The 18,331-nt window shown below is 37.6% G+C and overlaps 1 protein-coding gene across 3 annotated transcripts; it reads right to left on the bottom strand.

Moving 5' to 3' along the window:
• Positions 1–160: 160 nt before the first annotated feature.
• On the bottom strand, positions 161–12,904 carry firrm (fignl1 interacting regulator of recombination and mitosis). 3 transcript variants are annotated; one of them, XM_082147520.1, is made up of 23 exons: positions 12,757–12,904; positions 12,467–12,555; positions 12,152–12,256; positions 11,919–12,059; positions 11,365–11,527; positions 11,172–11,256; positions 10,522–10,660; positions 9,797–9,886; positions 9,643–9,707; positions 9,371–9,519; positions 8,604–8,733; positions 7,845–7,948; positions 7,283–7,388; positions 6,899–6,950; positions 5,423–5,512; positions 5,046–5,231; positions 4,423–4,539; positions 2,347–2,442; positions 2,063–2,176; positions 1,863–1,967; positions 856–936; positions 634–765; positions 161–549 (listed from the first exon to the last, which is right to left on the bottom strand). In XM_082147520.1, exons 1-23 carry the CDS (start codon positions 12,800–12,802, stop codon positions 343–345), a joined length of 2,592 nt encoding a protein of 863 aa, XP_082003646.1. In that variant the 5' UTR covers positions 12,803–12,904; the 3' UTR covers positions 161–342. The 3 variants fall into 3 exon arrangements, 2 of the variants coding, with proteins under 2 accessions (XP_082003646.1, XP_082003645.1); XM_082147519.1 differs by having other exon boundaries at positions 7,283–7,365; positions 7,762–7,948; XR_014200266.1 differs by having other exon boundaries at positions 411–549; positions 861–936; positions 7,283–7,365; positions 7,762–7,948.
• Between the last annotated feature and the right edge of the window lie 5,427 nt (positions 12,905–18,331).

The following is an 18,331-nucleotide window of genomic DNA, read 5'->3' on the forward strand; positions in this document are numbered from 1 at the left end:
TCTTAATTAGGATTGTGGCATTAATATGGTACATTCATGTCATGTTGAGTCAGAATCTCATAATTATAATTGCGACATAGTGCTAAATGCACCATTAAATGGGGCACTTCAGACTTAAAGATGTGATGTCAATATCCACAAGAATAACAAATACTAGAAGCTATAAAACAGTCAATTTTAATAAAGTTTAATAAACAATGAAATGGTCTTTTGGAGTGACCCTTCTCCATATAAACTTCTATACAAATATCTTAGGTGACATCAACAAATGTAGTGGTATGGAACAGACAAGCAAGTGTTGTGTTAAAACCAGCCAGAGGTAGAGGTGGTGTTGTGGTTGAATCAGGGCTGCTGTTCTGTAGAGGTGTTGATTTGAGTTATCAATGTCTGTAAGACCTGAAGTCTGGCCCTGACCCACACTGGAGGGGACAGGCTGTGGTCAGGCCCCTCTACAGCCTGCAGGGCTTTCAAGGCACTTTCTGCTGTCTGGAGGTATCGCTCATACTCCTCTTCTGTGTTGGTCTCCTGTCTTGCCTTTTTCAGACATGGCTGGCACAGAAGAAGAATTATAGAATTAGTTTTTTTCCATCGGTATGTCAGGCAGAAAAGTAAAACATCCTTTCACTCACACACCTCCTCAGTAATTGGTGTGTGTTCAGGTGAGCTGTTCTCACGCTCCATTTGCTCACAGTGTTTCTCTATTATACTCCTCCACTTCTTGAGACGTTCTAGTCTCAATTCCTCAGACTCCTGCAGTGAGACTGTCTATAGAAAGTAATACAATAATCTATATAAGGAACACAACAATAAGAAAAAAATTATACATTTAAATTTTATGCATCTCTCACTTGTTACCTTACTGAGGAAGTTTAACACTTTGGTTTTGACCTCCTCTGATGTCAGTGTTTGAGAAATCACTTCCTCGTGGTTGGTTATCTTAAAAGTTGAAAAAGAGACGTGAGCTGGATTACAAGTCATCTTAATAGTAATATACATATATATAGTGCTATGCATAAGTTTAGACACTCATGCTAAAGTTGACTAAAAAGAGGAATAAAAAAAATCATCTTTTGGAAATTGAACTTAATGCCTTAATTAAATTTTTTTTTTTGAAAAATCCAACCTTTAAGGACACCAATTTTCTTTGTGAATGAATAATGTATCGTAAATAAATAAAATGTTCTTCCTTAAAATACAGGGTGCATAAGTCTGGACACCCCTATGTTAAATTCCCATAGAGGCAGGCAGATTTTTATTTTTAAAGGCCAGTTACTTCATGGATCCAGGATACTATGCATCCTGATAAAGTTCCCTTGGCCTTTGGAATTAAAATAGCCCCACATCATCACATAGCCTTCACCATACCTAGAGACTGGCATGGTTTTATTTCAGTTCGCCTAATAGCTGGTTTGATTTGCATTGAGAGATGATCTTATGGAAAGATCCATTTTCCTATTTTTTTTAATTAAGGCATTAAGTTCAATTTCCAAAAGATGATTTTTTTATTACTCTTTTTAGTCAACTTTATATATATATAGTACTATGCATAAGTTTAGACACCCATGCTAAAGTATATATTACATATATATATATATATATACACACACACACATATATAAATAAATAAATGGATGAGATGTTAGGTTTTTCAACAAATAAATATTAATAATAATACAAATTAAAAAAAAGAGTTCTTGAGAGACTCAGAGACTCCTGAGAGAGTTTTTGTGTCATGTTTCAAAAATGTATCATTATACATTCACTTCTGATTTACTCAAATACAAATTTAACAATTGAGGATACTGCTTGTTTAATAAAAAACTACTTGGTTAAAAATGGTTATATAATGGGAAATTTCTGACCTCTGCAAAGAGGCCAAAGGCCTCCAGGACATGATGGAGTATCAGCCAGGATGGGTGAGTCAGGAGACCATTAAACAGAGCACTGATTTTGAGCAAAACTTGGCACTGCAGTCACACACATACATATTCATACAAAGAGAAATGACTAAATGAAAGAGACTCATTTGAGATCTTACATCTTACTCATATTCCACTTATACCTGAATATTTGGAGGAAAAAATACTTTTCCCATGGAAGCAAGGAACTCCAAACCAGCTAAAAGCAGGTCATCAGAGCATTTCTGGATAGTCAAACCACTCAAACATGAAACAGCCTGAAAAAAAAAAAACACCCCAAAAAAAAGCACTTGTACCAAAACAATATTAAAAAATCTAATTAACAAAGATAAATAAAGCTTTAAAAGAAAGGTTCTAAAGATACACAGTAAAGATTGAGGTGAAAGAAGTGGAAAATGACCCACTGAATGTAATGTTAAAAGATCACCTGAACGATGACATGTGGCTCTACACTTTTGATCAGAACAGCTGATAATGACAGGAGTAGCTTCACAGTGCACTGGAGAGGAGGATGAACCTGCACCTGATAATAGTGAAGAAAAACTATAAACCCAGTAACAACTGAATAAGAACAATTCTTAATTTTCTCATGCCATCCCTTCAGTACAACTGCTTAACATGAAGGGCCCTATTTTAACGATCTAAGCGCATGGTCTAAAGCTCACGGTGGAAGTGGACTTAAGGTGTGCACAAATCCACTTTTGCTAGTTTAAGGACGGGAAAAATGGTCAGCGTGGCAGGCGCATGGTCTAAAAAGGTTGTCCCTATTCTCTTAATGAGTAACGGGTGTGTTTTTGGGCATAATGTGCAAAAAAACAGAGTCTCATCTCCCATTCCCTTTAAAAGCCAGTTGCGCTCGCGCCACGGTGGGTTGCTATTTACATGGTGGAATTTGCAAGCGGAAAGACTGAACGCGTTTCCAGAGAGGAAACGGATATGCTCGTGCGCAAGGTTAAAGCGCGTGAGCAGACCATCTACGGGACAAGCCGGATTCCACCATATCTTTATGTACACAATATTCATCTTTTTTACATTGTAATCCTTTTGTTTGTAATATGTGGCTAGTTTGTGTGCTGCTGTGCGTCCCTGTGTGTGTAATAAGCAGAGTGTACGCGCGTTGTGGATCCGCCTATAGGCACACCTTACTAACGTGCTCTTTAAATAACAAAAAAAATATTGCGCCATCAGTTGCCTCAAAATAGCAACGCTGAACACAATTCGTTTTCAGACCAGCACGCCCATGGGCGCACAAATGGGTGCAAATGCATTTGCTATTTAAACAACGTGGCGCAGGACGTGAAAATGATAACTGCGTTGGGCTGAAACTAGCAAAAAACACTTACACGTATTGAGCCAGGTGTATGATAGGGCCTATAAACTTAAACTTAGTCTGTGTAAAACTACAAACAACCGTTCACAAATACGGGGTCGGTAAGATTTTTTAAATGTTTTTGAAAAGGTCTCTTGTGCTCACCATGGCTGCATTTTTTTGATTAAAAATACAGTAAAAGCTGTAATATTGTGAAAAATGATTACATTTTAAATTAACTTTTCTATTTTAATGTTTTAAAATATTTAATAATGTAATTTACTCCTGTGATTACAAAGTTTAGTTTTCAGCAGCCATTACTTGGAATACCATGGAATAAAACAATTTAAAAGATAATTGCACATTTTTATCTCACAATTCTGGCATTATTTCGCACAATTGTAAAGTCAATTCTGACTTCTTTTCTCAGAATTGCGAGGTTATATCTCGAAATCCTGACTTTATAACCCACAACTGCGACTTCTATATCTCGCAATTCAGCCTTTATATCATGCAATTCTGAGGAAAAAAAGTCAGAATTGTGAGATAAAAAGTCGCAATTACCTTTTTTATTTTTTATTCAGTGACGGAAACAAGCTTCCATATCAGTGTCCCATGATCCTTCAGTAATCATTCTAATAAGCTGATTTGGAGCTCAAGAAACATTTCTTACTACTGGAAGTTTTTAAAACAGTTGTGCTGATGAAAATATTCGGCAGACCCATTCACTTCTTGTGCTTCCTGAATAACAGGAGAGCCAGGAGACAGCATAGCACAATATTAATATATTAACAATTTATAATGAGTGTAAACTTCATGAATGAATTGAGCAGAGTGCGATCGCAAATCAAATAGACGTGTTGCAGTCTCTGTGTGTCTCTCAGAAATCAGGGCTGTGACGAGAGTGATATCAACTGAAATACTACATCATACACATTTTTCTACAATTTGATTTGTCCATTTATACAGATATTGGCTCCGCTGCACACCCCTAACTGGGATACATTTGTTCAGGAAACTTTGATGAATAGAAAGTTAATAAGAACATCATTTTAAATAAATAAATCTTTACTGTCACTTTTGATCCATTTAATGCATCCTTGCTGAATAAAAGTGTCAATTTCTATTGGGGAATAAAAAACTCTTACTGACCCCGAACTTTTAAACAGTTGTGTATATATGAAATCTGGTCACCTGGTTGCTATTCATGCGACTCCACAGCTGAGAGATGATCTTTACAGAAGACAGCACACATTCAGCCTGCAGGCTGCTACCTCCCATCACCAGCAGCACACAACCCAGTATTCGGTTCTGGATCACAAACAGAAACAAGAGTTAAAAGTGGGTAAATGGCATATTTATCTTTAAGGCGAGTGGTTTTTAAGAGCAGGGTGTGAGATATAATTGTCACACTGTGGATGTGTTAATCTACAACACAATAAAACCTTAATCATGGAAATAAAAATAAAAGTCCCTGAGTTTTCCATGGCCAAAGAAGCTAAGTGCAGGCTTTTGTTTTGAGTACAAACCTTTAATTTACAACAGCCCTTATCAAAATTTGTTCATGGTAAAACACATTCACAGCCTTGGAACTTAAATCTGGATCCAAGCCTCTCCACTTCCTCTGCCATCAGATGATTAACACAGATGGATAAATAAGGGTGTCTTGAGTAATGAACTGTTGGTGGATAGAGTTTATATGCTAGCATTTTTGATGGTTGTAAAATCAAGGCCTTATGTGATTCAAAATGATGGCAAACATCCTGTTAAGTATTAAAAGTTTATGTGGTTGGTCACTGTCACTTCAGTTCCCTCACCAGTCTCGGTATATCTCCCAGCCTGTGGCCACTATTCTGCCATTCCTGCAGCACAACAGAAGTCCTGGCGAGCACCTCTTCCTCCACCTGCATGCGTGCCTCCACACACAGACACCTCAGCAGAGTGTGACGCCACACACACACGTTCTCCTCCTGAGAGGGAGGGAAGCGCTCCACTAACTCCACCTGTCACAAAAACACTTCATCATACTTAGAAATGTACCATTTTGCTACCTTCAAAACAAAGACAGAACTGTGGGAACAAATAAAATATATTAGCAAGCCAAAAAAACTAACGAACTCATCAATGTTCTGAGGAAGTGTTCTGCAAAGCAGTGTTCATATGCTATATCTGGACAAGAGAAAAATAAACTAACCTGGTGTTTTGGAGTCATGAGAAAGAGCAGGCGTCTAAGCAGCAGGGTCAAGTGAAACAGCTGATAACCCTCACCAGGACATGACCTTATCTAGACAGTACAACAACAATACAGGTCACAGAAGCAACTAGTTCTCTACTAAAGGCCTTATATTTTATGGAAATATGTTCAGAAAAATATTCAAACTGAAAGAACTCTAAGAAAAATGGGTCCAAAGAGTATTGTCACCTTCAAAAATGTCAATAGATTTAGAAATAGAAAGATGCAATAGATTATAAAATATCAAGGATTAAGAAGATAGGAAGATAGAAGATAGAAAAGTACAGTTTTGAAATAACACAGTAAAGGCATTTATGTTACAAAATATTTCCATTTCAAACAAATGCTGTTCTTTAACTTTCTATTAATCAAAGAATCATGAAAAAATGTATCAGTGTTATCAATGTTTACAATATTGATATTAATAATAAATGTTTCTTGAGCACAGTTTAGCATCTTCAAATGTTTTCTGCAGAACCATGTGACCCTGAAGACTGGACTAAATGATGCTGAAAATTCAGCTTTGCCAAATGAATAAATAAAAATGTTACCTTAGATACCTACATTTATCAAATAAATGTTGCCTTAGTGAGCATGAGAGACTTTAAAAATGTCACTGGCCTCAAACTTTTGAGTGTGTGTGAGTGTGAGTGTGTGTGTGTGTGTGTGTGTGTGTAAACCATAGAGTATAAGTTGTTCATCCAACACTTAATTAACGACATTTACAATAATACCAAGCACACAAGACAAATGCCACAAGAGTGTTGTGATGGACAGGTGTGTTCTTCCCCATGTTCTTTTGACACTAATGGCGCTTTTCCACTACACAGTACCAGCTCGCCTCGACTCGGCTCTGTTTGGTTTTCCACTGTGTAAAAGTTGTACCTGTACCTGCTTCCAGGTACTTTTTTTCGTACCACCTCCGGCGAGGTTCTAAGCGAGCTGAGGCGATACTAAAATGTGACGTGAAAACAAGGCAGACTGCTGATTGGTCAGAGAGAATCGTCACTATTCACTGCGTCATCATTGCACGCGCCAGACGGAGTATCCTGAATAAAAAACAGCAAAAACAAAAACAAAAACAGCATACACTCGATTTCCTCCATTGTCCTGTGTGTGTGGGTAGCGGGTGTATCTCGCGGGTGTATCTCGCGCGTCTCGCGTAAAAGATTAAGTCACGGCAGTTTCCTGCGGCGTCGCTATGACGACCAGGTACTATTGTGGAGGTACTATCTGCAATGGAAAACGGAGCGAAAAGCGAGCCGAGACGAGGCGAGTCGAGTCGAGCTGGTACTGGTAATGGAAAAGCACCATAATTGTCAGCTCAGTCTGGGTGTAAGAGAGAAAAAGGGTCCCCTGTGGTCCCTCATCCCAGACAGGTTTCCAGAAACCCACAAGAGCACAGAAAAGGTCACATTCCCAACAGACTCCACTCACCAGGTGAGCAATAAGGAGAACATGGTGAAAACACAACTCGGCCGTGCCATACCTGAAGAGAGAAAGAGAGATCACAACTCTGATATTGTACATAAATGTGTACTTCTTGTATTCTTTAGTGCAGTGCAGTAGGTTTTCTTTCCTCCTTGCCTAACATTGACACAAGTCTTAGTAAAGGATGGTTATCAATATCACTGCGGGGGTAAATAGAAAGTTCTAAATGACTTAACCACAATGACAAAACTTTGGAATTTTCTAATATATTAAACACAGGAATGTCCCCTGATTGTTCATGTTCAACGTTACTGTGACAGCTCTGGAAAGTGGTAGTCATAGAAGTCCAATGGTCTATGCTCCTGGGTGTGTGTGTGTATCTGTACTTACCGTGCCAGGAAACACCAGACATCTGTGGCCAAGACAGCCGTCTGTGTGTCTGCCTGTAATACGGCAGCTAATAGTGAACGCTCCTTGAAAAAGGAAACAGAGAGGACTGCAAGATTATGAGATGTTTCCTTTTACTGATGAAATGTATTAATAGTACCAGCTATTTGTCACTTGGCCAATAGAAAACGATTTCAGCATTCAATATCTAATACTACTTTGGGCATAAATGGGAGAATTTAAAATCTAATATTAAAAGTAATGAGTAATCTTTTCTTTCTTTGTTTTCTCTGAGAACCGTGTTACCATAAAGTGATCATAAAAATAGCATGAGAAAATAATTATGTCAAGAAGACACGTCAAGCTGCGACTGTGTCTTTTCAAGACAAAAGGTCTGAAGTAAATTGTCACGTCATCCAAAGAGAAACGTCAAGCTTTGTTAGTACACAGAATTCAATAAATGTTCAAAAGAGATCACTGACCAGTGGAGCGAAGTGTTGCGCGGGCAGCACAGCCACACAAGCACACATATGCACACACACATGTTGGTGCAGACTGACTCTACCCTGAGCCTGCCCTCTCAGCATCACCCCCGGTAACCACACTGGAACTGCACGCTCCAACATACAATGTCTGAAACTCTGCAACACGGCCTCAAACACAGACCATCTGAGGAAAGAGAGAGTTTTTGCTGGTATTATGTACTTTGGCCAAAAACACTAGAAAACAAATGTTAATTAAGTATGGACCATTTTTAATATACCTGGATAAACTACAAATATATATAGAAGTACTTTAACATTTTTTTTTTTTATTCAGCAAGCATTTGTTTTATTGATGATGAAAAGTGACTGTTACTTAGTTCACCCAAAAGTAAGTGGTAAATAAGTATTACATTATTTATTTGTATTTATTTTTTCGCAAACAAAGCACTCGCGAACTTTGTGTTCCGAAGATGAATGAAAGTCTTACGGGTTTGGAATAACACAAGGGTGATTAACTGATGACAGAATTTTCATTATTGGGTGAACTAACCCTTTAAGACTTCAACACTACTAAACAATTTAAAGTCACAAATTATCATATCACATTTCTCACACAAATATATATTTTATACATTTCAAACTTAAGACTACTGATTTAATTACAATAAATGTTACATTTTATAATAAATGATACTTAATTATAATAAATAAACTGAAAATGTTCGCCAAGCCAATTCTGGAAAGGCTGTACAGTTAATAATGCAATAAACTCAACTGCAGCAATGTTGACTAGTTTAATTGACAAGTTTATCTTGCCAAATTAAACAATTGTAAAGTACCTGGGAGTTTCCTCCGAAAATTGGCTGCCATCACTCCAGAGCCGCAGCGCCTCCTCTGGCTGGGAGGAGAGTTTACCCAGTATATTCACCAGTAGTAGACACTGTGGTAGACAAAGCTCTGTACTGCTCTCTATAATACACAAACAACAAAAAACAGGTCTGGCTCAATTTTTATGTTTTTAAATGTTTACAAAAACATTCGGAAATGTGTACAATGTATTAATCCCTGCACATAATTTGTTCCCTCATTGTAATTTAGTTAAATATTGGCCAAGATTTAACTAAATCAAGGGAATGAATTAAGTTTCGGAAGTACGGAATGTTTTTCGCTTACCTATGAGCCTGTACAAATAAACAGAATTTTCCTAATAACTAACATCACAGACATAAAGTGCAACTCCACATGTTGCAGTGAAGGATGCGCATTGCCCTGTAATAATGAAAGGCCAAAAGCGATTGTTCAATTTAAATGACCTGGAAGGCAAAGGATGTACACTCAGCAATGTGTCATGGACAGTCGGTCTCTCTGCATTTCTTATATAATGTCCTTGACATGAAATAAATTCATCACTTAATCTTTTCACCCTCCAGAGACTATGCAGAAAGTGACCAATCACTCATATAACAAACAGCACAACAACCTTAATGACCAGGCTGAGTGATATATGATCTTGTATTGGACAACATTTTTGGAGGAAATGTTAAAAGAATGTTCCAGGGTTCAAGGGGACACTGGAAGTTATGGAAGTTTGCACTAAGAAGCTCACGGTGGTCTGGGTCCAGGACAGACTGAGCAAAGGGTTGGAAGGACATCAGCTGTGTCAGCATGACATCTAAGGGAACCAGGACAGCCACTCTCAGCTCCTCACTGAGGGCAGGAGGCACAGATGGGGCACATACAGATGGGGGGAACTTGCTAAGGAGGGCAAAACCACAAGTTCAATTAGACAAAATGGACAAAACAAGGAAGGGGAAAATATGAACTTTGACGTTATATTAAATGTTAAGTGTTGACCTTATGCAATATATATTTGATTACCTGTGGATTTGGAGATACAACTGGTGAAATCGACAGCATGACTTGGCAAGGAATGCTTTAAATTCCTATCAAATGTAAAAATAAAATAAAATAAAAACATTATAACTTAATAATCATGGATATGATGAATAAATTTAGTTTTTCCCTTAGTTACCTTTGTATAGTGGACTAATGTGTTGGCAAAAAACCTACACATCTTTGTTGCTTTTTGGAAAAGCTTGTATTCTGGACAGTGCACAACTTCCTATGAGGAACAAAAGGAGGAAGGCAGATATGAGTTGACATTTTCTATAAAAACACTTGCTTATTATTACGATCCAACAAAAAAAAGTCCCTGATGCAAATTTCTAGGTCACCATTATAACCATTTATTACATGGCTTGATTGAATTCTAATGTAGAATGCGGTCTGTTATTTCTTGATAACAGACCGCTGCTAAGTATGACACACCGTTGCCATGAAAAACAGAGCGTTGCTATGGACACAGGATTCTAACTATAGAGACGGAACAGATTATTTTCTTTAGCGGAAGCAATATAATCGTTTTTAAATCAATAAACTTATTTTTTAAATCAATATTTTGTGTCAAATTATTGATTTATTTGGTAGGTAGCCATGTAATAAGCGGGATAATGTAGATATATGTAATAAGCGGGATAATGTAGTGCGAGGCGGTTATAGCGAATACAACCCCGACAGGCTGATCAGGACCCCGACGTGAAGCGGAAAAAAAATCTTTGCACTTCTGTTTACAAAGATTTTTATATCATTTATTCAAATTTTATTTATTTTTATCATTCAATTCAAGCATCTAATTATTCTTTAGAATTAAAAGTTCTTTGTTATTTGAACGTATTTGAACTGAGGAGTCTACTTCACCTGTAGGTCTGCCTGTTGGATCTGTTGAGCCAGCTCAAGACAGTTCTGGACAGACGTACACAGGTCTTCACACAATGAGAAGGCTATGTCAGTGTGATGAAGCTGATCTTCTACAAGAGACTGGTACTTCACGCTCTGTCTGAAACCAAATACAAACTGTTAGTATAAAAAAAAATTATCATCATTTATTTCTTCATACAAATTTTTTTTTTAATAAAGCGTTATTATATTTAATAATATAGTATTTTTTTCCTACTATGGAAGTCAATGGCTACCGTCAAATGTTTGATTACAAACATTCTTCAAAATATCTTCTTTTGAGTTCAAGAGAAGAAGGAAGCTCATACAAGTTTGGAACAACTTGAGGATGAGTAAATGATGACAGAATTTTTGGGTGAACTGTCCCTTTAAACTACGCAGTTGCGGGGTCCACTTGTTTAAGCAGCAATGAAAGGAAAAACAGATCCGAGTGGGAGCGTTTTACTGAAATATTGAAAATATATATTTTTTGAAATACTGAAATATTTAAACAACCAATCAATTGCAGGATGTGTGTTATGTAACGGCTGTGAAGCGCTGTATGTATATGACAATAAATGAATAAAGCCTCTCTCCAGTGCATCTCTATTCATTATACTCATTATACTCACTTAATGATAAATTTCCATGTGTTGGCATGTAGTGCAATGTCCAATCTGGATATGATCGAGCATATGTCCAGCAGACTGTGAATCACTGCAAAGAATTCAAAATAACTATTGCAAATCACATCCATCTCTTCACTAGAGATGAAACATGCATGAAACAAACTGAGCCTTTCCCTCACATAGAAAAAACACAAACCTGTGACAATATCCGATACTAGCTCCTCAGATGCAGTGTCCTCCAAGTTAATTTTGTCCAATAGTTCCATCAAACCCTTCTGCAAAGAATAGGCCTCTTTAAAAAGGCCCTGAAGTAAATCGCCCACCAATGACAGCCTTCCACTGTACATGACCTCACTGTCCTATAAACACATCAACATCATACTGAAATTAACAGCAAATACAATTCTCCACACTTTTATGTTTGCGTTAAGATGATGAGGTGTACAAGGAGGCTCTGGGTGCACAGAGTTTACTATAACATGAGGATTTATTAAACACTTTTTCAGATACGCAACATGAGTACTAACTCATCAGCAGCAAGTACACAACCAAACCTTCAAGGGCTAATTTGCATAAACTGTACCAACAAGTGCTATAGAATACATTGTCTCTGGTTCATAGCAAAACGTAAGAATACTACACCACTATAGCACAAACACACTAAAACTGCCAACATCCTGTTTGGTGAATTTACAGGTCATGCCTGATGGTGCCAAAATATGTCCAGTGTACAATTTAAAAATAACGTACCTTGCAGTGCTGGAAGGTGTCTTTTAGGACTCTGAGGATGCAAGAGGGCAGAGAGCGAATGTTGTCAAAGGAGACAGACTCTTCAAAGGAACTGACACGACGCACACAGCCAGAGAGTGACTCCAGGGTCTGGACCATCATCTAGCCAAAAACACATCAGCAGAAAATTCTATGAAGAAATCTGTACCGCTGTACATAAGCTTGAAATATTATCAAAAAAGGCATATTCCAACCTTCAGTATATTTCTCAAAAATACATGCAGCTCTGTGTTCTGACTAGAAAGGCCTCCAATTTGCTTGCTGATTTCTTCCAAAAGACCTGCAAACACGTTTACCACCTGTGGATTGATCATGACAACAATAATTAGTAGTAGGCCTATTATTTTTCCTCGCACTGTTTTCATTGACAGTATGGTTTAATCAAAATCGTTTCATTATCGCCATGATACCCCGAGTACTCAAATGTTTTTTTTAATGAGCTATCAAATACTTGAAACTTTTTTTATTTTTTTTTAAATAGACATTTTGTGGGAATTTAAAGATCAAACCTTGGGTAAGACAATGGAGAAACATCCTGTCTCTAATTCAGATAAAGAAAGATGAGGGAGGAACTTGCTTGTGATTATTTGCAGAATATCTGTGGAGAAAAAAAATGTAATAAAAATCAAACAAAGTAGAATACAATTCACCAGAAATTGATAAAGATCAGCCAATTAAATATCTCAAAACCTAACATGAATAAAAGTTTACATATATCAAGTAAAATAAAACGCATGTTTGGAGGCACCTGAGATGTGCCAGTTCAGAAAGTGAGATACTGAAAACAGTTTAGACTTACTTGTGTGCTCTTCCCAGCTGTCAGTGTCATGATGCATGGCGTGCATGTGTCAAGGGCCAAGGCCAGTCTTAATCATTTTAATACATGACAAATAAGGCAGTCCTAAACAATCAAATACATGTTTGTAACTCCTGCCTACGTTCATACATTGCCTTAAACTACTAAATAAATGAATTTGAAGAGGTACTCAGGAAAGGATATAACTAGTTTAGGTAGGACAGTTTTGAGTTCTTGTTGACAGGTCTCCTGGTTCCACTGAGAGACCTCATCCAAGAGAGTCACTTGAGACATTGTGGTAACTTTTTTCAAAACACACCTGTGTTGAAAACAAAGTTCCGATTTAAATCGATTTTTTTATATTTACGTAACAAATGTATCGATGGCCAAACATGATTAGGTGGTAGCAGTAATAGGTAACTTAACAGTTATTTTATTCGTTCAATTTGCAGGTTAGACTAACTTAACGTTACTACACTAGCAACTACAACTAGCTTCATACGACGTTTTCAAATTAATAGCTACTTAGAACTTACCAACTCACTCAGATGGATACAATAGCGCTTAATAACAAATGCATGTGATAATTATGGACAATGATGAGATCCTGAACACATACTTAAGGCTTCTGTTTTGAATTCTCCTCGTTTCCTTCTGCCGCAGTGCTGGGTGATTACATTTGCCAGCACTGGATGGGGTTTCCTTATCAAAACGAAACCTGTTTGGAGACTGTTTAAAGCTATGTGTGCCATATATAACGATAAACAACTCAAATTGGACCATTAAGTATTTGTTCGTTTAACTAATGTACTTTATTAATAGTACGGTGCTTACGAATTCCCCTATAAACTTGATATGGTACAGCTCCAAACTTCGCGCCATTTTAAGTGGTTTTAATTCACCTCATTTACCCCGCACTCTACGGTGATTGGTCAGAATGTGGTATATTCCATTTATGGTCCAATCACAAACGTAATGTTATTTCATCGATGTACGAGGCGGTGTGACACAGCGCAACAACGATTTGTCGGTGAAATTACATTTGCCTCAAATTGCTGGAAGAACATTTTGCGTGGCTCAGACAAACGCATTTTCCCCCCAGTGTATCGTCCATGCATGCTTCCAGTTAAGCTCACATTTAGAGGTGTCAGTTCAGATCTATGGATTTTATTAAGCTGGGAACACTCTTAGATCCCACTTCCAGCAACGCTAACACACTTCTCATATTAAAGGTGCACAAAATCTATGCATTTTTAAATCCTATTTAAATTAGCTTTTTCTTGATGGTTTTAATTATTTTGTATTCCAGTGTGTTTTTTTGTACGCTTTGTATTTCTATCGGTACATTTTTATTGTGTAAAGTGCCTCGAAAAGTTTATTACTTATAGATCGCAGACCTTAAGTCCCAAAAAGGAGTCCATGGATTCTGAACCAAACAGTAAAGAGACTGAATGGTAGCCTACTTAAATATTTATATAAAAAAAAAAAAAACACAACTTGACTTTGGCTCTCCCAGACTTGAAGGGGACCAACCTGGGCTTTTCCCTCCCACTGGAAACCTGCAGTGACAAATAGAGGAAACCAGTCAACATAAGTCAGAATATGAAATCTGCGGTGTCCTTCTGGGCTATAGGTCACATGCAAGATACCTAAAACTTTGGATAACACACTATCCATCCTCAATCCACAGCTTGTGTCACAGCAGCCACACACCCGATCACACATCAGAAGAGACCCATCTAAGACATGTGGTTTCATGAGAATCTAAATTTTCCAACTTATTTGAAAGTTCAGCATAGGACTTCTTACCCATGATTTTCAATAAAAGAATACGTAGGAGCGGAGTTCACATCAGGGCCTGCAGTGGCCACACAGTTGTCCACAAATATACGAAGGGGAACATGGTTGTACGGCTTCACAGGGTTGTACGGCTTCACAGATGTCTGAATATTCAAGTTGTCACCCAGGAAGAAAATATTCAAAGGCCTTTGTTTCAAACATCCAGTCATCTTAAAAGAAAGACACAATCATTGTAAAGAAACTAATAATGAAAATATAGAGAAAGGCAATACAAACCAGTCATGAGATTCAGAGAGAAAACCAGAATGTCCTCTGCAACCTTGGTGGATATAAACGGGACTCACGTTGGCTCCAGGTCATTACGGCTCACATTCTGTCTCCTGTAGTGAAATACTTTATTAATGTCCCAAAGACTTGAAAGGCAAAATGACATTAGTAGTGCAAGAAGAAAAACTTGACCTGGGGTAGTAGCATTCAATGCCAATTGTAACACCACCTTACAATTGGAGTGCTCTGTAGTGCTGTTGGTCTATAATCAAGAGAAAAGAAATACACAAGCTGATCCTCAGACACCTGTGAAAGGGAGTTTAGAATCAGACAAATACAGCAGGGCTTTGGCCTCACAGGCATAAGCTATTCAGTTAAGAAGCCACTAGACATACAACTATCTCGCCACCACACTCCTGAAGCGCCGAATGAAAGATGAGTTCTCTGGCAGCTGCATCTATGTCCACAACACCACAGCCCCCTAGGAACATAAGAGAGGGCTCAATGAGTTGACCAGTACCAAAGAAGTCCAGCTTCACTTCCACGTGTACCCCATCTTCCCAACACTGGACTGCTAAGCTGTTAGAAGGTTTAGGGTGCTGAAACTCTAAATTAAAATATGTCTGTGCTGGCTCTTCTGGGGCCAGTGGGAACTTCCAGGTCAGCTCCTTGACTGGGCCCTGCAACTCTTGTTTAGACTGAATACTTGAAGGCGTTAGGCGGGGCCAGCTGTGGTCTCTGAGATTGAACACCATAAGGGGCTTGGATTGGTTTCTGCTGCTCCCTAAGATGAGAATCATCTTTTTGAGGCTTTTGCATCAGCACCCGGGGCCAAAGCTCCCTAGCCTTTAGGCTGGTACTGTACACATGCTCAAATGCAACCACCACAAAAAGCCCAAGTATACATTGCCTTAGTCCCATTACTGTAACCACGAAACAGCCACATTGCAGTAGCACATTTTAGCCCTTGTTTATAGTGCCATACTGTCCCCTCCCAGCCCCAAACAAGATTAATTGTTCAGTGGACTATCCTAATCAGAGAATCAATGTCTCACTTGCATTAAAGTTCACTCATCAAGCAAACACTATCAACACAAGCAAAACTCAATTAAAGTCCCCCTGTCAATAATTTGATCCCTTTAAACTTATCTTAATCACCAAAATTACATATTTAAATGTTTTTTACTGTGAAAAAAAAAGTCTTCATGCCTTAAGATATCTTGAATGTAACTCTACTCCCTTGCTTTATTTAGTATACGCTGATCTATGAATATGCAAATTAACGTGGCCTCCGATCACACCAGCTGAGAGATCCACTCGATCAACTTTACTCAAGTTACTGTAGTAAATGCTGCACAATGGTATCCCTCTTTATGTCAGACACATAGCGGTAATTAATATGATTAGCATTTTGCTTGACTACATTATCAAACAGCTAATAATGTGTTGATAATGTTGCTAACATCATGTTCCCGTTCGCCATCTCAGACAGCTGCTTTCTAAAAATCAGCATCCTTAAACGCTTTGAACAACTTAGAACGTCAGTGGAGAAAAGCATATAGTTCATCGTAACATATACATAATTCACCTGCAATATTGCTAAATGTACACGATTTTTCATATCAACAGAAAAATATACCGGGATAACCTGGCTTCTCTTGATAATTCCCTGCTTTGCAGCATAGTTAATGCTATGCTAAAGCCCGCGCGCACATTAACGGGATTGGTTACAAGGTACTTTGTGACGTAAGAGACACTGGCGATTTTTGAGACTGTCTTTGGTCCACTGCAGTTTTATAGAAAATACTACACAAATGGTGTTGACTTTTTTGAATTTTCACATGGTTTGTCTTAAAGCATATAAAATAGACATTACAAACTTTACCACAGGGTAAATCATTTAATAAAATGAGAAGAAACAATGAGAAACCACTCTTGATTGTAACTATTTAGAAATTTACAGTATTTGACCTTGAAGTTATTGAGTTTTCTTGGTGATATTATTAATATTTCTTATACCATTAATTTCTGAGCTCTTATCTCCACCACAAGTTAATCTTCAACTTTTTCATAATTATATCTTTATTATTTGTAATTAAGACAGATTTAAGACTGATTTACTACAGTACACATTCAGATGGATTTAAATTCTCCAGTGGTTCCTGTAAATGAAGGCAGGAACAGTGAGCTGACTATTCCTACACACATCAAATAAATTACCAGAAAACACTGTTACTGTCTGGAGAATGTATGTTGGCTGCCAATATTGTGTTCAACTATGCCACACCTCTCAACTTCAAAGTGACACTTTCAGTTTTTCATTTAACATCCTTGACGGTAAGTGCGAACACATGCGCCAGCCACATGCTAAGGGAAACAAAAACCTATTAAGAGAAGGCTATGATGAAGATAACATCTACAGGAACTTCCAAATACAGCACCATTATGTTCAATCCAGACTCCAAACGTGTCACAGGAAGACGGAAATTTCCCAAGGAAAATAAAGCGCAATAAATTACAGCACTTTACCTTGTTCATCCTTACTACATATTTTTTTACAAATACAAAACAATACTTACCTTGAATTAAAATGAATTACTAAAGCACAGGCACACTTTACTAAAAATGATTTCAAAATTATATAAAAAAAATTTTGAGAAGGCCATTGCTCAAACAAATCACTTTGCACTGGCAGTGGCACCTATTACGATAACTTTACTAGAACCAATAATATACTACTGACGAAAAAAATTCAAGTCTGGTCATTTGAATAGCTTTTTCATACACTCTAAACAAAAATGGTGCTAAATAGCACTAAAAGTGGTTAATTGGCTTGTAATCATAGGGGAACCACTTTAAGTGCCATATAGCAGCTATCTTTAAAGGTGCTACACAGCTCCTTTGTCAAATGGTGCTACGTAGAACCATAAGAGGTGCCATATAGTACCTTGATTGTTTACAATTGCTTCAACAAAAATGGTGCTCAACAGTACCCAACAGTGGTTCTTTGGCTCGTAATAATAGGGGAACCTCTTTTGGTACTATGTGGCACTTAAGAAGCTTTATAGCACATTTGTCAAATGGTGCTATATAGAAAAAAAACATTTTTTTTGAGGTAGTAGGGCCCATTATCATGCCAGAAACTACAATTGATGAGTCAATATGTTTCTAAATGACACTTTTACTTAAAGATGGATAATTAATTATTTTAATGTTGTTTTTCTAATCCTATCACCAACTAAACTAAGAGACTAAGAGAGAGAGAGAGAACCTTTAAAGAACTGTAGGGGCTTAACGGGTTCTTTGTGTATGGCAGTGGTGCTATATACCACCTTAACCACCCCAAAGAACCGCCGAAGAACCAAACTGGGCTTAACAGGTTCTTCAAATGGCAGTAGTGCTATATAGCATCATAACCACCGCAAAGAACCACTGAAGAACCTTTTTTTTTTTTTTTAGAGTGTAAGGCTGTCTATGCTCTCTCATGTAACCTCTTAATGCTAATAGACAA

The sequence above is a fragment of the Leuciscus leuciscus genome, assembly GCF_965113295.1.
Source record: "Leuciscus leuciscus genome assembly, chromosome: 19".
In the NCBI taxonomy this organism is placed as follows: domain Eukaryota; kingdom Metazoa; phylum Chordata; class Actinopteri; order Cypriniformes; family Leuciscidae; genus Leuciscus; species Leuciscus leuciscus.